Source organism: Anser cygnoides, chromosome Z (genome assembly GCF_040182565.1).
Source record: "Anser cygnoides isolate HZ-2024a breed goose chromosome Z, Taihu_goose_T2T_genome, whole genome shotgun sequence".
Taxonomy (NCBI): Eukaryota; Metazoa; Chordata; class Aves; order Anseriformes; family Anatidae; genus Anser; species Anser cygnoides.
Window position 1 is genome coordinate 13,769,135 of NC_089912.1, and position 22,969 is coordinate 13,792,103.

The window sequence follows — 22,969 nt, forward strand, 5'->3', positions numbered from 1 at the left end:
AACATTAGCTCTCCTCGGTTATATATGAATCTATGTATTTATCCTCAATAAATCCATCTTCGCCAGGCTCAAATTCAGTAGTTTTCTCAAATATTACTATGGGATCTTCATTGCTTGTATCTGATACTGCAGGAAAAGAACTCATGTCAGCTGAGAACTCCTGTTCAGTTATCTCTGGGTCATTTTCTTCCAGACGACGGTGACTGTAGCTGATCAAATAGTGATACCATGTTGGGCATTTTATGGCAGTAAAAATCAGGAATGTAGTGCTTAGGACAAACCCTAGGACTCCCACTAGGAAGGTCCAACTTTTGCCAAGGAGTGGAAGCTCTTGAAAACAGATAGGGGGGAAAAAAAAAACAGTCATCTTTATGTATAATATCTGAAAGAACTCTGGTATTAATTTTTGAATAGATTGAGAACTCAGAAAATAGAAGATTATACAGGAATAAATAAGTGTCTCAGAAGTGTTAGTTTCTGCTGTTATTGGAGAGCTTGTAAAATCAAAAATGCACGTATATCTCGTATTTCATAGCAATGTAAACTCACCATGCGTATTTATTAAAATTAAACAATTGTTTAAAAGTCATCTGAAGTTCTGGAGGCGTAGATAAAATAAACCTCTTTTTTTTTTTTTTTTTTCAAAAAAAAAAAAATCCAGGACTGGTTTTGAGAATGGAAAAAATAAAAAACAGTAATTGACATTAAATTCTATTTCCCAGGCGTAAATTTCTACATGGTGATGATGTCTGCATCCTGAAATACCACATTGTTTGTAATCCTTTTAGTTACATTACTTTTATAATAAAAATTTCAATAGACTGTAGGTATCAGTAGTCTTTGTTTACAAGTTGGTTTTATGTGCTGGCCACTGTCACGTGATACATTATAGATGCTGGCTACAGCAAAAGAAGTCAGTGGCAGTGGTGGCTTACGATTTGTGTGTGTACCAGAAGATGGGTATTCCTGCTTTAGCCAAAAGCAGGAAGTGGAGTATTTCATTATGGGAAAGTGGAGAACATTAATTCGGATGTAAGAAAAAGAGAAATTTGATTTTTCCCAGAAGGACACTTAGAATCTTACCAAATAATGTTGGAATTAGCATCAAAAAATGATGTAAGGAGGCTATTACTGATTTTTTTTTTTTTTTAAAGAATATGGGGTGTGCACAGCTGTGTCCTTTCCACTGAACACAGTTGAGAGCAGGACAAGAATTAATATACTCAATCTTTTACTTTTTAAGAAGACTACATCTTGTGAGCAGTTAGTTTGGAAGATTTTTTTTTTTTTTTTATGCAGACATCTGGAAAATTTTCTGAATTTCAAGCCTTAGAAATTTTCACACCATCAATTTTTAGTGTTGTTTAAGGTGTGGTTTATCTGTTTTGTAGCCTTGCTTAGTAGAGCATAACATTCACTGCAGTATCTAATATGGTCTAACAAAATCTGGAAATACACTTGTTCCATAGCCCTGACTTTTGTGGAAGAATTACAGTGTACTAGGAATGCAAAACCATATGAAATCATGGGTCAGCAAATAAAACATTGCAAGCAGTAAAGGGAAACGTCATTGTATTACCTGCATGTGTTCCGTTGTTTTCAGTGATGTTGTTTGGAGTCAGAGCTGTTAGGAAGGCCGTGCTTCTGCGCTTAATGGTAGAATTTGAAGTTATACTGGTTTCCAGAGAAGCTTCTTCAGTTTCACAGTCAGCTGGTTGTATAGCTGCAGCCCTGATGGACAATTTTTCCTTTGTTTTGGGGAATGTACAAATAGTGTTGTTTTCATTTTCTGTGAATATGAGCAATGGAGATCCTATTAGATACTGTTAATTAATCTGCACTCTGATCTAAAAAAATCACCGATAATTAATTCATCACTGCAAAATACAGAATACATGGTGGATACTATTCACATCAGGAATAGCTAAGATAAGATGCAAACAGGTATGAAATGCTGCTCTTAGCAGAACTTACCCATTGTCACATTGGAAGCAGTTAACCATATCTGTAAATCAAGGAGGGCACAGGAGCAGTTCCATGGGTTTCCAGCTAAGGTAATTGTAGCCAATTTAAAAGATGATTTTATATGAAAAGATTTCAAAAAGTTATTTTGTAGATTCAAAACTCTGAGACTTTTTAGAGAAGAAAATACATCTGAATCTAATTGAGTAATCCTGTTATCGGACAGATTCAACACTGTCAGTTGATTTAGTCCTGCAAATGCTGATGGATGAACTATGCTAATATGATTGTTGCTGATATCCAGAATTAAAAGTTTTGTCAAGTTGTAGAAGCTGTTATTACACAGTACAGTAATCATGTTTTCATTCAGATAAAGTACGGTGAGGTTAGTAAGCCTTGGAAGAATATCTTTGCCATTGTCTTTTAAAGTGATTTTATTATTTTTGAGGCTTAATATAGTAACGTTTGGCAAAAGATCAGTGGGGATACGAGAGAGGTTCTTTCCAGACTCCTCACAAATGACCTGTTGAAAAAAGATAATGTTAACAATTAAAATATTGTAGGAACGTCTTGTGATGGAGTCCCAGTGATGACTTTTAAGGGAATAAAAAATCCATTTAATGTCAGCCCTTTACAAGAAAAATTCTGCTGGTCTTCCTGCCTTTTTGTTTATGCTTTTCTTAATATGCTTGTCGATTAATGATACAGGGGAATGAATCATCCCAGTGTGTAGAGACTTGAAGTGCTAAGAAACTTAGTGCTTAAACTCTTAAAGTTGCAATGCTTATGTGAATAATATCCAAAGTATAACCAGTCTGACATGCTATTTTGGAGGTAATAGGGCTGTCTGTTTTGGAATTCTAATGTGAAGTCTGGCTGGGTAGGAAAAGGATTCCTTTGCCACAAAATAGAGAAGCCACCAAGTGAAGTTGTCAGAGAAAGTAGATTCAAGCCTGACAATTAATTTATATGTGTTTTTTCAAATGGATTGACTTGTTTTAAAATAGCTGTGTTTACTGTTGAAAACATCTTTGGAGCAGACCTTCAACCAGATTGACTACATATTTTTATTATAAATATGGCATTTAAATTCATTTTGGTTTTCTGAGTTGAAGTTTAGCATAGCTTTAGACTTTTCAGGTTTGAGAGTATTTATATTCTTAATGCCTAGAAACATTTTTCCTTTCTGAAAAGATTAGATTTCCTTGTAGGTATGTGTATGCATCACTGCAGCTTGCACTGGAAACAGGTTGGTTTATTGTTCCTCTTGATAGGGAAGTAGCCTATGTTCAAGTCGTTACTGCTGTTACCAGGCTGAGTCTAGATAGCTTATTTAAAAACAAATTAGGTGTAGTGTCTGCATATGCATTTTTTCTTCATGTTTGTCCTAGCAATGAACAAACAGTAGAAACAGTACTGAAGCAGCAGACCGTAAGAGCAAACAGTTCAATAACAGTTTTGTGTTTTTTTTCTGCCAGACTCTTAATTCTGCTATATATAAATACAAAATCCATTAAACTATTCTCTAAAAGAATCCTTCAAAAATATCTTGTACACATTTGGACCTGACTTGGGCAAGTGCTAACTCAAAAAATCTCTCAAAACAATCTCTCAGGAAGTAGTTGGTCTTGTCCAAATAGCTGTTGTGATTTAGGCCTGTTGCAAAATGGTGTAGATATAAAGGAGGCACTCCTGTTGTCTGCAGAGTTTTGACTGAAATATAAAACCATCCCAAATATGTTTCAGTGTTACTCCCCCACTTAGAATGATTGGTAGCAGAAAATTCCCTTTTCGCAGGAAAATGTGTCATTTTATTTGTATCTGTCTGCTTCTATACTCAGGAATTTCATGTTCGCAGGCTTTTAGAAGTCTTTAATTTCTACTGTATCTCAAGAATAAGGGTAATTTACATGCACATAGAACTTACAGTTTGAGATGTAATGTTGCAGTCAGCAGTGACTGGATTCAAAAACAGTGTTCCAGCCCAGATCATGAGCCAAGAGAACTTCATGTTCACTGCCTAGCAATAAGCAAATAACACTTTAAAATATCAAGAGTACCAGTGTCTTTTGTAGTAGCAGTTTAACAAATTAATAAATAGTTATTTCCATCATAATGTAAAAAAAAAAATTGTTCTGCACAGATACTGTAAGATGTAAAGTTAAGAGAAAAATCACATTATCAGCCTTAATGCATTGAGCTTTCACTGGATCGAGACAAACCTAAAATCCAGTGGACAGTATCAGAAGATAGAAAATGAATTGATTAGACAAGTTAGTAGACAAGAGTTTCACAAATGGATAAAATCAATAGGCAGAGGTATACACATTAATACCCTATTAAAGCAGTTTGGGGTACTGGAAGTCTACGATAGGAATCAACTGAAAAGAGTATCTGGGCTTGGTTACTGTCCCTATTTTGTTGCCACTGGTAGAGGCAGAATGCTGTACTAGATTGTTGGTTTATTTGGCCAGGTATCTCGTATATTCTTATGTGAATACACAGGTTTTGTGAACATTTAATGAGTAGAATGATCTTCTAATCTCTGTGTTATCCATACTATAATACATGCCATAAGCAATGTACGTCTGCGTTACGAAGGTGTAGTGGTTGCTCTGATGATCTTTGGAACTAAGTAAGCACGGTTCAGTCCCTTTTGCTGGTGTTTTTGTACAGGTTTGTACCTTGTTTTTTGAGAGTCAGGCAGGCTTTTTTAACAAACGGTATTGACTGCAATATTAACTTCTCTGAGAGAAATTGGGCATTATTTGCAAGATCTGCTGAGAAGGAATGCTAAATCTTGTCTTTCAGATGTTAAACTGATCCATGTTTATGCCAGATTCGAATTAAAATGTTATGCAAGAGGTAGATTATTCCTTTTGTAACATTTTTCCAGTTTTGCTTAAGCCTCTGAAGTCTCATAGAGAAAAGGTAGTAGACTAAATGAACCTCAATATCTCGTTTCTAGATTGTGATCTTCCAGATTAAAGAAGGCAAAAAAGATAAGGTTTAAACTGATTATTGTATTTTGAACAGTAGAGAGTTCACTGAATTTAACAGAAAAGGGAGCGGGGACAGAATTACATAAGGAAGCTCAATTGTACCAACAAGGAGCAATGCTAAATATAGACAGCCAGTCAGATAAAAGAAAAAAAAATCTGCTTGCTTCTATGCATTTGTGTCTCTACGGACTGACCTTATTCACCTCCGTGAATCAGTATCTAAACTTTGTAACTTCCTGGAAAGAGTTTGTACGTATCCTGATCTACTACTCTGAGTGCTATTGGAAATTTGCATTAAACAAAAAAAGACATTATCAGGGACAAGGGGGTGCTAGCCTCAGTGGTATTAAGTTCCTGTGTTAGTACTGTTCTTGTCAGTAATAGTATTGGTGGCTGCTTTGTTTTTGGAGGCAATTTGCATGTTGCTAGTGGAAAACGTGGCAGTTTGTGAACTCCCAATATCAACTATGGTATTGGGACACACTTGGACTTCAGAGAGATCTCTTCCAAGATGTTCAGAAACAGAGCAGACCTTAACCATGCTATCTAGAAATACAGATTAACAGCATTATTGTAGTTTGCAGGTTTCAGGAAAAAAACATGCTGTCATTAGGAGAGTGGGAAAATATATTAAGATATTTTTTAAAAAGTTTCTCAGTCTGTAAGTTAATCAATAACAATCAAATTAAAAATGAAAGGTTTTTTTTTTTCAGAAGTTCAAAGAAACCATTAGCATATTCAAGTAACAGGGATGCCGTTAACTGGAAAAATCATTTTTCTGTCTAAAAAAGCACTGCACATATGTCTAAGGCAAAAACACGGTTTCTTCTTTTTTACTTTACTACTGTTGAAAAATTAGGGTTGTTCTTACAATGTTGATTTCTTGCATTGTGTATGGGGGAACCCAAGTAATCAGTGGAAAAACAGGAAAGCATCTGGAATTTTAATTGCACTGTAGCTTTTTAGTAAAGCCAGATTTTAAGAATTGCTGCTTAAAGTTTTTGAAAGAAACTGAGCCTGGCAATACATTGATAATACTTTGACATTTGTCATTTCAACTCAGAAGTGTTTCTTTAAAAGGTTTTCCTTAGAAGAGTTTTGGAGACTTTTACTATTTAATAGTAATGTAACTTCGGTTGCTTTTGTTGCATTTGTAAAGAAAATGGCAGATTTGGGGAGGTTATGGAGTTTGTATAATCAAGTACTCTGGTTTCCAGAAAAGAATCAGACTGTTCCCTGTCTTTTAACTGAAGCACAATTTACTTCCTTTGCATGTTGAAGGTTCACAGTAATTTCTGAACTTTTAACTTATCTCAAGATATATTTGTTTCCAGTCTAGCAGAAAAGTTATACTAATAAATCTTCACCTACATTTTGAAAAAGGTGTTCCAAGTGTCTTACCTTTCTGTTGCTTCTTAGAGGCAGCATGTACACTTTTCAATGCACTGACAAGAAATAATATCATGTAACAGCACTTCGTTTTTGTCCAACCTTTGTACCTAATGAATAAGCAGGCAGTGTAAAAAAATAAGGAAGCTAGAACATCTTTAGCAAACGATTGACTAGGTTGAGCAATTTCTTATAATCATCTAAGATTTAATTGGTTCCGCAGCCAATACGGAAGGGTAATGGAAGTATGCCCAAGTGGCAAGTTCCAGATCACATAGGAAGCACTGAGTTAAAATGCCACAGGGTATTTAGAAGCAAGCTGTGTTTTATTGTCAGTTAAAGAAATGTTGGAGACAGATGAAGACTTGGATTTATTTTTTTTTATGAGACCTATCTTTAAATGAAGAAAGTTTCATGAGTTTTGCATACTGAAGTAAAGATCGCTAGTAGAGATCTCTAGTAGATCCCCAGCCTAGTAGATCTCTAGTAAAAATCTCTAGTAGAGATCTTTACTCTTAGCATAAGAAAAGCTATGGAGTATGTTAAAAATAAAGCTCATTGTTTACAAAGGATTACAAGCATTTAGGGACATCTGTTACATGTGCTATACTTCAGGAAGAAATTCTAAAAAAGGAAAGAAAAGAAAAAGGTATTTGCTCTGATCTGAGAGCATGTCTTTACGCAGATTGACAAAGGGATTATATTGATACACTAACACTATGTCCACTATTTTTTTTCTTCTGATGATGCTCATTCTCTCAATTTCACTCTACCCAATGCACAGCGTGAATCTACAGAAGGATTCACCGTCCTCTTCTTCATTCTTCTCAGATATGGGGCTGAGTAGAAACCTTTCTACTTCAGTAGCTGTCTTTGATGTTACTGCCACTTTGATTTTTGTGTAATATCTCAGAATGTTCTGTGACTTCCAAGTCTCAACCTTGTTTCAGCTTCCCCAGTAGTCTTAAGTGTTGCACTACCTGTGGCAATGAACTATCCTCCTGTTACAGCCACTGCTGATCATTTTAGTGCCTCTTAGAAAAGCACTGTGCTTTAATTTTCTGTCAAAACACTGCTATCAGAAATGATACATCACATCTAAATCAGTCACTTCTAGTCTTGTGAAGATACTGGTGTATCTAGCCAGAAGTCCACATCACATTAAAAATAAACTTGCTGCCGGTAAATAGACTACTCAGTTATTTGGCTGCACCTACTTTTACATCAGTGGGGTGGAAAAGTAGACTGTCTTTCCATATTCTATCAGTCAGATTTGCAATCTCAGACATAGATGAGAAAAATTCAGTAGAGCGTGGAGATGCCACTGCCCTCAACAGTGACAGCTGCTTCCATGTGCTGTTTTGGAACACGAGAGGAATGTATCAAGCTGTATTCTTCTCTTCCTCCATAAATGCCCCAGTGATCTTCAGGAAAAGCCACCTGTTGTATGTAGAGACAAGTTCCCTATGATCAGTACTAATTATGATCAGTCTCTCCAGAGAATTTGCATCTGGTGCGGAGATTTGTTCTGGAAATTAGTAACCTTAAGATTTTCTTGAATTCTTCCTTGGAATGTTTCTTTTTTTCATTCAACCATGCCTTCAGTTGGGCTTGATTTATTAGAAATGGTCACTGCTGAGACCTCGCAACACTTTTCATAGGCATGAGGAGCCTCCAATAACGAAGAAACATAAAATCTCTCTGCCAATTCTAGTTCCATGCCTTACAGACAATCTTGGATAGTTTACTACTTGCATAGTTTAAAAGCAAGCTTCACTTAACAAATTACACCTTTCCCAAACGTAACATAATAATCCATTCATATACTGGTGTACTTACAGCAAGGGCCTCATTCTTTGGACTAGGTTTGAACAAACTATTGTTACTCTCAAGAGGATGTTCCATTTACCTTCATGTTAAAATCATCCAATACATCAAGTAAAGTTCCACTGCACTGCAAATTTGCCAGGGAATGTAGAAGATCATCACTTTCGCTTACTTCTTCATCATCAGGTTCCAAAACATCTTTGCAACACAGGTTGTTATCCTTAAAATGTATCCTTAACATCATCAGATTCCTGGAGATTATAGGTCTTGCCTGAAATCATTTGCAAGATTGGTTACACTTCTGAATCTTTCCTCAGTAATCCTCAGAAACGGTGGAAATTCTGAGGAATGGCTGAGAGAGATGGAATTGTTTAATCTCCAGAAGAGGAAGGTTAGGGAGTGTCTTATCTGATATGCAGGAATAAAGAAGATGGAGCCAATCTCTTCTCAGTGATGCCCAAGGGCAAGATAAGAGGCAATGAGTACAAATTGAAGTACAGGAAATTTAATTTAAACAGAAAAAACTCTTATACGGTAAAGGTGGCCATACCTTGAAACATTTCCCAGAAAAGTTATGGAGTCTACATTATTCAATGTAATCAAAAGCTGCCTGAACGAGACACTGACAACCTGTTCTAGCTGATTGTGCTTTGAGTAATGGGGCTGCACAAGCTGATCATCAGAAGTCCATTCCAAAATCAACTGTATGTGCTTCAATGAAATGTTCATTATTCTCTTATCCCAAGGTTATCCTTGAGCAGTTCCATTATTTTGCACCACGTTTGAAGCCTGAGGGCATTCTTGCCTACTGTCATGGATCTAATAGCATCAGTCACACAATTTCAAATTTTTGGTATCTTGCAACTCAGGAAGAGTTAATGAAAAATGGATAAAAATAAAGCTAATTTTGCAAGAAGCACTCTGAAAGCCAGCAGTGTAAACAATATTTTACGAACTGTAAAGGAAGGCCTTTTGAGGAAAAAGACTTACTGTTCAGTGTCTCAGGACTTTTAGTTCATCTTCAGCTGTGCTCTCAAATTACTTGACTCACTAGCTTTCAGGAGTTTCATAGAAATCAGAAGACTTTACATTAAGCAGTGAGAACGGCGCTTTATGCCTTCCTTAACTGCTAATACATCTAGCTGCAGCTTATTGCAGTTGCAGTGGTAGAGATTTTTTTCTGGTTGCAGTTACTTGATTTTCTAACAGGTTTACAGTCATTAATCAAGAACATCAGGAATGGCTAATTGCTTAGTTCTTGCATGGTTAAAGATCTCCACGCTCCTTAAGGCTACAAAGCCACTTTCTGTTCTTTAGCAATTCATTGCTAAAGCGAAGTCTTCTTACCATCATTATCCAGCACCTGGTAACTGTATAGTATGTTCTCTTAATGTGCATTCACAAATTATATTCCAGGTTCTTTATTTCAGACTGCCAGTTCTCATTCCAAGAATTCACTGATACAGACCAAAGAGGGGAAGAAATATACTTCTGCCAGTTTTGAGGACTATGCAGGTAGACAGTGTTGTCACATTGGGAAGTACTACATGGGTACAGTAAAGGCAAAGAATTCTTTATCTTCTGCATTCCACGATACGAATGTTTATATAGCTAATGCAACTCCAAGGAGATAGATATAAGTAGGTAACTTGTTTTCTTGAAGTCTGTGAAGTTTTTGTGTTAGAAATCACTTTAGGCAGGCTGAAGGAATAGCAGAGTTTTAAATGTGTGTTTAAAGTAAACATGGACTAGTAAAAATAGCACAATTTTGTAACTTTTACAGCACGGAAAAGTTAATTCAAGCTGTGGAAGAAGATATTGAACATGAAAAAGTCGTAGCAGATGACATAATAAAAGACATGTCTCCAGAAAATCAAGCTAAATATATGGAGATGAAGACTGCAAATGAAAAACTCTCCCAGGTTGGTTTGTTTCATAGTACTTAACCTAAAATGTTTCTAAACCTGGCCTTATTAATTCCAGATACAATTTAAATATTAAAGTGAGAACTGAGCAATATAATAAAAGAACTTGCTGGTATCGTAAGCAATTGTAAGAGTGCCTGAAAAATAAACAGAACAATGGACTGAAAACAAATACTTTGTATTTCTGTATTTCTTAAGAACAAATTATGTTCGTCATTTTCCTTTCTTGTTTGGGGATTGACATGCATATTTTAAAAGGCTCTGTAATGCTTAGGTGTTTGATCACATGTAAAAAGCAAGCAAAAGGGAAAAGACAATCCCAGTGTTTTTTTCACTCCAGTAGAAATTTTTCTTCCCATGCCTAAAAATGAATCTGACTGGGATTTTTTGTGCTTCTTGTATGTTTGCATGTATGAGAAAAGTACGCTGGGCCTTTTAAAATGTTTGTGGCTTCACTACTTATAATGTTAACAAAGGCAATAAAATCTTTAGGGTTAGAATAACTTCATCTATGTTCAGGCATGCAGTCTTAGGATGCTTCCCTGTAAAGTCTATACAGAGAGATAGGTATCTTTTAAATCTAGTGCTTCCTAGCTATCATAGGATGAACTGAATCACGAGTCAGGGCCTATCTGTCCCTTTATTGACTGAAGAAACTGTGGTGACTAGTTCAGATTTTAAAATTTGACTTTAAACTTCTAAAGCAGAAATGATGAATTCCACCCTCAGTACTGATTTTAAGAAAAAAAAAAAGTGTAAAAAAGGCCAGCAATTCTTGGTTATTGCCCAACAGCAAGTAAGAATAATAAGAGTTTATTGGAAAATTTGTTTTCTGAAAGTAAGTGGATATTATGTCTGAGCTATTTGGAGAAGCTGGACACAGTCTTGATTTTTAAACTTTTAAGAAGACCAATGGGATATTTTACAGCATCTTCTGGATGCTAGAATGCAGAATAAAAAAGCAATCTAATCACGCAGTATTTTTTTATCTAAATCTTGCATTTTTTTCCTGTTTAGGAATTGATTGTTCAACAGCAGGAATTGGATGCACTAAACATGAAGGAGGAGTCTCTAAGAGCTGTATGTATGATAAAAGCTGTTTCTGTACCAACTCTACTGTAATAAATAATACCTTTCTCATTAAATTTTCATATACTGTAGAATTGTGCTCTAGAATGAGAAGGCAAAGCTGCCTCTCTGTTTTCCACCAATAATTTATAATTAGCTGTGGGTTAAAATGCTTTTGTTAGATGCCAAGTACAAAACTTCCTAGCTTTAGTTAGCCATATGGTTATCAAATGTTTTGTGTGATGTGTGACTGATTTGGAATTGCTCTCCGAAGATAAATGTGAAATTACCACCCACGTTTTTCTAAAGGATTTGTGATACCTAATTTTTCAACATGATGTGGGAGCATGATTTTCTTGTTTCAAATGCAAGTGTCATTTGAAGCACGAAGTGGTACCAGCTGAGATGTTTTTTCTCCCACAAACATGTAAACACACACTTCTAATACACTGTGTTACATTACTAGAATGAGAAGCTTCTCACATTGGGTCTCTCATGGATCTACAAGGATCCATAAGCTGAAACATACAGTCATGTATGTCTTCAGAAAATACCACTTTTGAATAGTTGTAGACATTTTTCTGTTCTTTTGGAATACTGTATATGGTTTGTGTTTCACTAGAAATGATAAAATAGCAGTAAATCTACTCAGAAAGTTGGCGTGAAAGTGAACTCATAGAGCAAGAAATGCTGACTGGGATATTCCATTCCAGAAAATGTGTTTTTGAGATTACAGATTATATTCATTCTTTATACTGCCTGTGTACCATTGGTAATAAGTGAGCTTCACTTTCAATGTATGGTTAAGTGTCATTCAATTAAAACAATTTCTGCAACGTTCTCTTGCAGTCTGGAAGTTGGTAGTAGGTGTTTTGTTTCTCCCGACAGGAAATTGCGCACTCCCTGGTGAAACAGGAGGCTATGCAGCTGTATGAAAAGCTCCATGAGCTTGAAGAACGTCGAAATCAAATGATTGCTGAGGACAAGAACATGGAATCTCCACAGGAGGAAAGAGAGAGATTACTAAAGCAGGCAAGAACATAAAATGGTATCATTTAAAGGATTCTCAAAGTCAATCAGTGTATTAAGGGGTGATGGAGGAAGAAAAATACTTGGTTTTGAATCTTGCCATTATTTAGTCTTTAACCAGCACAAACCATCTGGAATCAAGTTCAGGTAACGAATGGGCTGGAGGGGATGCTTCAGGTTCAGCCATAACAAAATTGTCACGGTCAGCTTCTCAGCTTGTTCAAATTCATCAGTCCTGTTGGGATGGGAAAAATGATCCTATTGAACAGTATTATAGCATAACTCTAAACTGCATCATTTTGGGAGAGTGTGCAGATGTAGTAATCAAGAAACAATTTTATTACTTTGCAAGGGACTGTGCCATGTTATATAGCCATCCGTGCATACATACTATGTGGATTATTGTACTGAACAGCACTGATGAGTATATCCGATTTTTAAATGTGTATGGAGAAAGCAGGGGAGCATTTGGAAGAGATCAAATATAAATAATAACATTTCTCTCAGTGAAGAGCTGTTGTTGGACAATGTGACAACAAGTTTGTGATCTCATATGCTGAGTTTCTATTCCTCATGTACTGAATTAAGAAATATTTTTTGGATTTCTCCTTTCTTCATTTGTAGATTTTATTTCATATGTTAAAGTTGTTATACTTTTCTTTAGGTTAAAGAAGATAGTCAAGAAATAGCAAGTATGGAAAGACAGTGAGTAATCCCGTTTTATTGTGGTTATATATTATGTTTAGCCCCTACAGAGAGATAGATTAATCCTATCACATTTTCACTACATGTTGCATCCTCTACTGATTTTAACCTTACACAATGAACAGAATATATCCTTCTGCTGCAGCTAAATGATTTTTGTAGTACTGGACCATTTAGGTCGGCATAAGATACTTCCTATCTTTATGAACATGCCTTAATAGCACTGACATAAATTTCTTTAGGGTTGCAGAACACATTCCAAGAGCTGTTCCTTGCAAGTCCATTTTGAAGAGTTTGTTTGTTAGTTTGTTTCAGTTTCTTAAGCCTGTAGAGTTACAAAGTTGCTTACAGAAGTTTCAATTCTGAAGAATAACTGGGCATTGCTTCTTACTTTTTGGATACTACACCTTTCTGTAGGTTTGCCAGAAGCTCAGTTAATGTTATAATATATAGTAATATGTTACGGGGGACAGATAGAGTAGTATATTTCTGTGATCTTGTCTTTTGATTTTTCTTCCTTTACAGAAGTATTTAAATAATTATTGTATTCTCCTGGTTTTTTAACTAAAATTATAACTTAAAAAATACAATTTAATTAAAATTTAAACAATTTTAAATTTTTCTGACAAGTACTTTCAGTTTTAATCGTTGGTTAATTTTTAATGCATTGTCACCGTTTGATTGGCTAATAAGTTATTTAACAGAATTCTTGGTAAGAAGCAGTAATGGAGAACTGTTTGAGAATTTACAGAAAAATGTTTCTAAGGTAGTTTTCTTCCTCATTTCAGTTGATTATCTATAGATACAGTGTTTTATTTGGCAATTTCTTAACAGATTTTAGTGAGCACATAGGTAATTTTTACATAATACAGTCACTTGATGGAGTTGGCCAATTATGTTGTACTTCTGCAGAGCTGTATAGCAACCAGCAGAGGGGCCAGTTGAGTAAGGTTATAGCTACTGATGACTCAAAAAAAGGTTTTAATGAAAAAGAGCAGCAGTACTCACACTTACTAAGAAGGACTATCTATATCTAATAGAGATTGTGACTAAAGTGAAAGGTACTTTGCATGTATGTTTTATAATAACAGTAATCCTAATGTTATCTTGTTTTTGAGAAACTTAGGTTTGTTATTTTGATTCTGATTCTTCTCTCCATTTTTCTTTTAAAAAAATAAGTATTTTACAAAGCAGTTTTAACCATGGATTTCATAATCTGTTTATTAGGCTGGCAGAAGTAAAAGAAAAAACAAACCACTTTAAAAAGGTTATTCAACGACTTGATATGGATTTGGAGAATCATCAAGGTAATATCACTTCAGTTGTGGTAGGCCATGCAGGGCTCTACCTGGAAAAGATTTCACGCCTGTGTTACAATGTGGACATTAAGTGCTTGAAAACTTTTGAGTTTATGCAAATACCCATTGTTCACTGTCAGAAGAAAGGTTTCTATCTAGGGGTGCAGACTTTTCAGAGAAGCTGAAAAATAAGAAGCTGAGATAGTGAAAAATGGCAAGTACCCACTTGATACTGGAACATTCATCAACTTTGTTGTGATTGGTAAAACTACCATATAAAAAAATAGTACAGCTGTCTGGCTTTCTGTCCTAATATCTGTCCACAGGTGTGAGAATGTTTAAACTAATAACGACATGTAAAGCAGCTAGAACTCAGTTTGATTTTTTATCTGTCTTGGACACTCCTTATGTTGATCTCTGCAAGAAGAGTTCAAGAATTGCCTAAAAATTGTGCTAGCTTAGAAACTTAACTCCTGCAAACACCCAGTGTAGTTGTATTAGTCTATGTGAGGTTGGGATTTGTTTTAGCACTGGAAGTTACAGTTCTGGAGAAATACCTTAGTTTGAGTATAGGCCCTCAGCAGCTCTGGCAGATTCTCCTTAAAATGGAAATTCATACCATGGGAAACCTATTGTTTAATTATAGTGGATTCTGGTTAGGTAGGAGTTAGATAAATACATGTATATATTTTGGAAAATCTTGGAACAAGTTATTTAACTTCTTTAGGACTAATAAATTAATGTTTTTGACCTTTTTACTTTATACATTTTCATGGGTAAACAGTGTTAAATTTAGCTGTGAATTTCTTCAAAGTGAACAGATATTCCAAAAAATGACCCTAAATGATCCCTCTCATCTTTTGCATTATGTATTGCATATTTTTCCCGATATTTCATTATTTTTATGCAAATAATTTATTAAAATTGTCTTATTAGCTTTTCTATTTCCAGACAAAATAAATTTCAGTTTTACTATCTTGCTTTTATATTTCCTTTCTTTTTTTTTTTTTTTAACTCTTTCTTTTTTTGTTGTATCTTTGGAGAAATGCAGAAGGTAAGAAGTGAGTTGCTTTTCACATTTTATAGTTAGATTTGCACATACAGTAATTCATTGCTGGTCTGTACTTCTTTTGGCATTCTGGAAGTTTTATTGACAAAGAGGATTTATCTTATCGGTAGCAGAAAGCACATGCTCTCCTTCAACACATGAGTAACAGTCAGGATATGCAGAATAAAGCTACCTTGTGATCCTACCTTGACCTGAAAGTCTGTATTGAGCCAGAGTTTGTTTTGCCACAGTGTCATAGAAGAAAATAAGTTTAAGGCTCATCAGTTGCAATCTGCAAATAGCTACAGTTTAAAAGTGGGTTCTGCCTGGTCTTTTTCAATATAAGAGATGTGGCATGGTCAAATACCTTATATTAAGTCTACAAAAGGGGCAATATGCTGAGTGGGAAAGCATCTGCTCTCAAAGTCTGGTTGTCCTAGTGCTTGAGACTGCTGCTGATACGGTCATATCTGACAGTGCTGACACTGTGCTACCCTGCATTAATTGTATTCATCTGCATTGTTTTACCCCATTTAGGTAGAAAAAATGTGTGCCTATAACATATTTGTGGAAGTGGTTAACATGTATAACTTGATTGTGTATATGAATGCTGTGTGTAGCAACAAAAAGAATAACTAACTCATAAAAACCTTTCTTAAATTGTTAGAAGAATCAATAATTCTTTTATGTGCTAAAGCACTTATGATTCTCTCATCTACTTTGTCTTTGAGATTCCTGTCCTCCCTCCTTACCCAGTCAACTTTCTTCTGGCTCAGTATTTAAATTGCATATTTCAAAGCATTCACAAAACTTCAGGTGTTAAAGTTTTTGAGTAAAATTTAAGGTAAATTAGCCAGTCAAAAAAAAAAAAAAGAAGTTACAACTAGAAAGTGTTGGAATATTTTAGGATGAATATTTCAGTGCTTGGAACATTTTTGAAAGAGTGGGAAAAACAAAATAAGTAAACTATAAGTAGGGGTTTTTTTTCAGTTTTCACTTAACTGGGTAAGTTTTTTACTTGTTCATATTGTTTTATTATATCTTTAATTATATGCTGCATATATTAGCAGCTAGTTTTAGTGATTAGTCAAAGTCAGCATTAACTGATAATGGAATAGACATAACATTTCATGAATTGAATGAAAGGCTAAAACATTGATGGGATAATGCCAGCTTTTAAAGAAAAATTCTCTGTAAAGGCATTTTAAAGATAAAGGTCTTTAATTCAAATAGCTTTTTATTTAAAACTTTGGATGATCGCATAGCTCTATTTCATGGCTGAGTGTAACTAGTCTTTTTGAAGACTACAACAGACTTTAAGTTATCAAGTATTGGAGACTTGCCTTGCAAAATGAAAGAGAGAATCTAGCAAGGAACAAAGCCACAGCTACAAGGAAGCTGAAGCAGAATTACTGTCCCTTAGGGGTTTGGGATGTTTGTATATACTAGATAAAAAGGAAAGCAGGGGAGTATACAAGTAAAAAGACCTCGATAAATTTGCTTGCTCTGTTATTTCTATCTCTACTGTTATTCTTTTTCTTTGAATTTTTTAAAGTCACAACCTCAAGCTGAAAATTAATCTTTGAACAAAACTCAAACAATCAAAAATTTAGATGTTTGCAACTTAAGGTTGTTAGGAGCTGAATTTTCTCAGCTTCTTGAAAGCTGTGGCAAATACAGCAACTCTGCCACTTTACTAGTACATTTTAATTAAGAGCTGTTTGTAGTCAATTGTTAGATATAAAGATGGACTGATTATATGATATTCGTGATATGAAGATATGATATTCATTACTCCTAATAGCACTACAAAGAACATGTTAGAAAGGGTCTTTTAAACATTACTGTAGAAAACTTTCTGTGCATTTCATTTTCCTATACCAGTTTTCTTGTTTATTTCCTGAGATTATCAAACTAGCTTACAAGCTGCATATCCTTACGAAAGTCCATTTTAATATGTGGAAGTGCCATTGAATTGTCTTCATGTGTTAAATGAAGACACACAAAGTTTAACTAACCATGGTGCCCAAAAACATGAAAGCATTCTTTCTCTATTGTTGAAATTCATCTGACTTAAGAAAAATCCTGCCAACTTCCTTTGTTCAAACCAAGTACTTATCCTACTCTTACTTATCAAAAATCCTAACCTCTAAAAGGTTCTAAAAATTGCATTGAGACTGGTTTATTAAGATAATTATCTTATTTTTTAATATAAAGCTGTGTATGACATATTGAATTGAATGATGATAGTAAATGACATGGAATGAGTTCTCTACTTTTTACACATGCTTCATTTTTATTTTTTTAAATTTGAGGACTGAGATAATAGAAAGTTGAATCAATGTTCCATCTCTTGCAGGAGAGGAAAATTGGAAATACAAGGAGCTGAAGAAGAGAGAAGAAAGCATGGACAGTAAGTTGTCTAATAGACTTTAATTCCACTAAAATACAGGGTTTTTGCACCATTTTCACTTAGTTAATTTAGAGCTGAAAAGAACTGATCTCCTGATCTTTGCATAAAAGTTTCTGTGTTCTGTCTCAGGACAAGATAATTGATAACTTAAGATTTACAGGACATTCACAGATATTTGAAGTGTCTTTCAAGGCTTTTCATCAAACATTAAGTGTTTTAGGAACACAGCTTTATTTTGTGAAATAGTGCTGAATTTCATTTTAAAGTGAATTTAAATGAGATACATAAAACCAGCTGGTCAGGTCTGATTAATAGAAGCAAAACTTAAAAATTGGGATGCATAAATATCACATAAACCTTTAAAATTAAGGCTTTTTGTATTTGTTTTTTCAAGATGAATGCTACTAAAGTTCTGCTCCATATTAAAACGTTCTTATGTTATGAAGATCTCAGCAGCATCTAGCAAAAGAATAAAAACAGATGTATTTTTAAAGTATATTCTATAGCTACTATATTGTAGTAGGAAATTTACAATTGTAAACTGTTGGTTTGCTACTCAGCAAAAGGGGAGAATGATCAATAAATGTGCCACGAAGACCAAAGTGTCTAATACTTCTGTGTAACAGTGTTCTCTAACACTGTTCAGTGTAACATAAGTCTAGCATGATTGAAAACAAGGTCTCAGATGACAATGAGGAAATATGGGTGGGAGCATATGTACAAGAGTCACTGGATTTTCAAATTACTTGAACTTAATCAGAGGATACTGATGCAGCTCTAGAGCTATTTGAGATTAACTGAGAGATTTGGGGTAACATATACAAATCTGGGAATAGGGCAAGTATTGTAACTGTCTTGAAGAAGAATAGCCAGAGAAATACAGACCAGACGCCTTAGCATCAATTTCCAGAAAGATTGTGGAAAAAATAATCAAGCAAACAACGTTAATGTTACAGAATATGATTATGAGTAACGATAACATTGATTAGTCAAGAACAAACAACTAATTTCCTTTTTTGACTGAAAAATATAGCAGACTAAGGGAGGAGAAGCAGGTGATGTATACATACATCAGTACATCTTCTGTCTCATGTAATTTTCTTAGAAGCAAGGAATGGAAATATGGTCCAATTTTTAGCCTATATTGTGAATTTCATTAACAAATTATTGATTATTAAGGATTCACTGTCAAGATGGAAGGATGTGTTGAGTAGAATTTTGCAGCATGTTGGATGTTTAGGTTTGTCAATCTTTTTTTAGTGAGTGGGATGACAGGAGATAGAGTAAATAAATATTTTCACAGAAAAAGCTACATTGGAAAAACTGAAATCATGATGGAGAATAAGGTTAGAATTTAAAATATGGCAGATTTAAAGTGATGTAGAAAAAAATTGACAAGGATAAGTGTAAGATCATACACTTGGGCAGGGGTAATCAGCCTCAAAGAGCAAGGAGCAGTTCCTCAGGCACAACTCTGTAATAACGAAGTGATCTTGTTCTTTGTGCATTAAGGAAGGCTTCAGCTGGAGTACTGTTTTTAGGTCTGCTCAATGCACGGGAAGGTAGAGGTTGTCCGTCCTGAGGTGTGACTGATCAAGGATACAGAAAACATGACCCGTGAGGAAATTTTAAAGAACTAGTCTTTTATTTTAGAGAATTTAAGAAAGTCATCAAATACATGAAAAGGCTGTTTCAGAGAATAAGTGAATAATATATCTGTACATATACATGGGGGATAGAAAAGGAGAAAAGGAGTAATACACAAATAGTCATGGAAGGATTTCAGGTTGCATATTAGGCAACACTTTATAAGGTTAAAACTCACCAAGTATTGGAATAGGTTGATGAGGAGGATTAGAGAATGTCTTTCATGAACTCTCTGTTGAGTGTATACAAACGTCTGAGACAATTTTTTGTGAATCTGTAGAACATGTAGCAGAACATGAAGCAAAGTCAATCAGACATGTATGATAAAAAGGAAGGAGGTTTGCTTGCAGGAAGACAACGAGATGAGAGATAAATATGGACCCTATAGAAAGTCTTTGAATAAATGCAAAGAAGGTTTAAAAACAACCTAAAAAGGTCCAGAATGGCAAAGGAAAGAAATGCTAATGAAATCATATAGGTACAATGCCTAGGACCTAATTCCACAGTTTCAGACTGTTTTATAAAATGGTTCATTTGTGGATATAAAGTGCTTTAGTTCCAGTCTCTAGAGATTACTAGCTAATAAAATCTGCTGTGTGTATCTTTATTTCACATTTTTGAATATCTATTAAAAAAAAAACTTTTTTTTCATGGAGGTGCTTTAATTTCAGGCTATTAGGTTTTGGCTTTAACAATGTCTCTAGTTACTAGTTCACAGCAGTGCAGGCAAAAGGTAAACCTTCTTACATTCTTGCCAAGTACTGTTTGTTACAGGTGTTTTTCAGTATGTCAACAGGACCAAAGCTTTATCTCAACTTTTTGAGCTAACTAAATTTGCATCAGAACTAGTAATTATTTTTAGCAATTAGCTGCGCACATTACAGATGTGCTGTCTAATTGGCCTCTAAGAATTCCAAGTATCTTCCATCCTGAAATCACTTCCTCTGAGATAGACTTTGTAGTATGTAAGTATTGTCCCCTTGCTCCAATAATATAAATTATTGAAGCACAGTCTCTTAAAGTTTTACAAGCTGTGATCTGTGAAGCTTTTGTATTAATTCTTTGATCGAAAGCATTGCAGATCATGTTCAGATATTACAACAGCTCTCTTACTTATAAATCTTTCATTAGCTGATAATTTAAAAGATATTCTTGAAAAATACTGGTTGCTCCGTGATCCACATTGCTCTAGTCAGTCCTCATCCCATCAAGATTTGTTAGTATTTCCATTTAGTAATCCCTCCTGTCATATATCTCTCTTCCCAAATGATCCATCTTGCATTTACTATCATCTAATCCCCCTTGTTCAAATAAGCACTTCTCCCCGTTTTTTGTCCAACTAGAAATTTAGCAAGCTCTTAAGTTTCCTCTGTGCTCCTGTTTATTTAAAACGTATTTCAGGAGAAGAGCCATCAGGTGATGGATGATTATTAAGGTACAGACCTGGGTGGCATCTTGCTGTCCATGTGATGCGTCCAGCACCTTTTGTCATTATGTCTGTCACCAGGAATACGACTTCATATGCCTGGGACACAAATACAGACTGCACAGCAACATTACAGCTGTCTTGTCAGATTCGGTTGGATGCTTACAGGAATGATGATAAAAGGTAGATGTTAGCAAAGGGACATTACAGAGCAAGGAAGAGATAATACCAAGTGGATAAGAGTCTCGGGTGCTTAGCAGTGTTTGTTATTTAGTCCAAGCCTTTAGAGATAGTGAAGTTACCTGTTTCCATTAGTTGGTAGCACGTTTTGCTATTACTCACAAAAATGAAGACCAACAGCTGCTGGGACAAGCATTCGGAAAGGTGTCAGAAACGATGGCGATGAAACTCCTTTCCCATTGAATGGCATCTCTCATCTAAACAATTTCAAAGAATTTAGTGACCTCATGTCATTAATTAGTCAAATATGTGTATATGTGAAATACAAGTATGTGTATATGTATCTATCTGTTTTTCTTTCCAGCCTCTTAAGTTGACAAATTTCAAGGATTGTATCACCTGCTTTTTAAGTAAATTATTAATCTCAAAGTCTGAAAATGTACAGTTTATCAATGTAATACAAAGATTTTACTGAAAATTACAAGCTCTCGTGCTACACCTCTGTCAGCAGCAGCCTTCTTTATCATGTTTTTTGATCTCTAGATTTTCTTGAGACTTTTGAAGACGTGAAGAATCAAGAGCTAGAACGAAAGGCCCAAATAGAAGCCAGTATTATTGCACTCCTGGAGCACTCAAGCAGGGTAAGTGCATTTCCATCCTCCTGTGGCAACCTAAGCATTTAGAAACACAGAACAGGAGAATGAATGGATAAAGCAAGACTATGTTTCTTATATTTTTTCCAGAAAATATCTGCATAATAATCTCTTAGGAGGATCAAACAAGTACCATATATTATTGTAGTAAAAAGATGTAATTAATTTCTCTGTATCCCTGGGGAAAGTCTTTTGAATGTTAGATTATGCATGTGACTGGAGTAAAAGAAATTCAAATATCATTCCTGTAACATATCATCATTGTTATAATGAATATCATTTTATTTATGATAAACATTTCAGAATGTTGCAAATAAAACTACTGCAACATTTTGTTTATCTAAAGTCTGCAAATCTCAGTTCATGGGTATTTTGTCATCACTAATAGGTAAAACTGACAATATTTCAATTGTTTCTCATCTCTATTTGAATTATGCCTGAAATACCCTGCCATGTATATTTAATGTAAACACTTCAGAAATTGTTCCCATTTGCAGTCTGCCATTTTTTGAACTTTCAAAACATTTTTCCTGTTAACATTTTTGGTTCCTGCAGATTTTTTGTTATTGTGGTTGTTGTTACAGAAATCTTTTAGCTGAGTAATATTTTGATTATATCATCGCTTTAATTGTGTCTTGTTTCAATATAGTATACTGTTAAGGTATGTGTAAAGCAATAACAGTTTAGAAGAGATTTATGTGGCAACACAGTTTATCCTTACTGCATTTCTCTTTCATATTCATTGGTCTATCAGTACATTTTTTTATCAAAAGCTGACAGAATGAAAAGTCATTAAATTTAAATTATTTCAGACTTTTTCCAATATTTTCAATCCTTGTAATAGAAAAGCCAAATAACAGACTATGAACTTAGAGAAGAGGGTTTTGTAATTGTCCAGTTACCATTTGTGGATTCAAAGATACAGCATGTTCTTGTTATTTATACCACACAGAATGTGAATTGTATGAAACAAATTTCATCTGTTACCAATCAAGAGTTGAAGATTATGCAGGAAGACCTCACTTTCAAATCAAATGAAATGCAGAAGTCACAGAGCACTGCAAAAACTCTGATTACAGGTGAGACCAACAATGACTTTTCAAAATCATTCCATTAAAAAGTTAAAATTACCTAAGTACAAGTAAAATTATACTAAGTACAAGATCTGTGTTCTGTACTGATCTTGAAATGCTGTTATAAGTTGACAAACGCAAATTTGTATAATAAGTTGTTTATATTCCTCAAAAGTATTTTGCTTACTATTAGCAATAAAAGATGAGCTTGCTTGCAGAAATACATGTTCAACAGATGTATTTTAGTATATATGCACAATGTTCCATGAGACAGAAACTTGATTTTATTAATATTCACCTTGAAGGAAACATTCTTCACAATGT

The 22,969-nt window shown here is 34.7% G+C and overlaps 2 protein-coding genes across 2 annotated transcripts in view; one reads left to right on the top strand and one right to left on the bottom strand.

Annotated features, from left to right (window-relative positions):
• IFT74 (intraflagellar transport 74) overlaps window positions 1-22,969 on the top strand; it is a 38,833-nt gene that overhangs the window by 5,800 nt on the left and 10,064 nt on the right. Inside the window, exons 9-16 of the mRNA XM_066988168.1 lie at window positions 9,964-10,102; window positions 11,123-11,185; window positions 12,062-12,205; window positions 12,867-12,907; window positions 14,135-14,214; window positions 17,613-17,666; window positions 21,463-21,560; window positions 22,525-22,651. Coding sequence (XP_066844269.1) covers window positions 9,964-10,102; window positions 11,123-11,185; window positions 12,062-12,205; window positions 12,867-12,907; window positions 14,135-14,214; window positions 17,613-17,666; window positions 21,463-21,560; window positions 22,525-22,651 — 746 coding nt within the window. The remainder of the gene's footprint in view (window positions 1-9,963; window positions 10,103-11,122; window positions 11,186-12,061; window positions 12,206-12,866; window positions 12,908-14,134; window positions 14,215-17,612; window positions 17,667-21,462; window positions 21,561-22,524; window positions 22,652-22,969) is intronic.
• Window positions 5-6,455, bottom strand: LRRC19 (leucine rich repeat containing 19). Its single transcript, XM_013193386.3, has 5 exons — window positions 6,366-6,455; window positions 3,890-3,982; window positions 1,975-2,485; window positions 1,580-1,789; window positions 5-330 (listed from the first exon to the last, which is right to left on the bottom strand). The coding sequence occupies exons 1-5, from the start codon at window positions 6,390-6,392 to the stop codon at window positions 5-7; spliced, it is 1,167 nt and encodes a 388-aa protein (XP_013048840.1). The 5' UTR covers window positions 6,393-6,455.

What these genes read in the sequence shown, in the direction of transcription:
- LRRC19 (XM_013193386.3), bottom strand. Translation starts at nt 6,392, where the DNA reads ATGCTGCCTCTAAGAAGCAACAGAAAG. An exon ending in CTCTAAGAAGCAACAGAAAG is followed by an intron (nt 3,983 to 6,365) that starts GTAAGACACTTG and finishes GCTTATTGCTAG; the next exon opens with GCAGTGAACATGAAGTTCTC. An exon ending in AAACAACGGAACACATGCAG is followed by an intron (nt 331 to 1,579) that starts GTAATACAATGA and finishes TCTGTTTTCAAG; the next exon opens with AGCTTCCACTCCTTGGCAAA.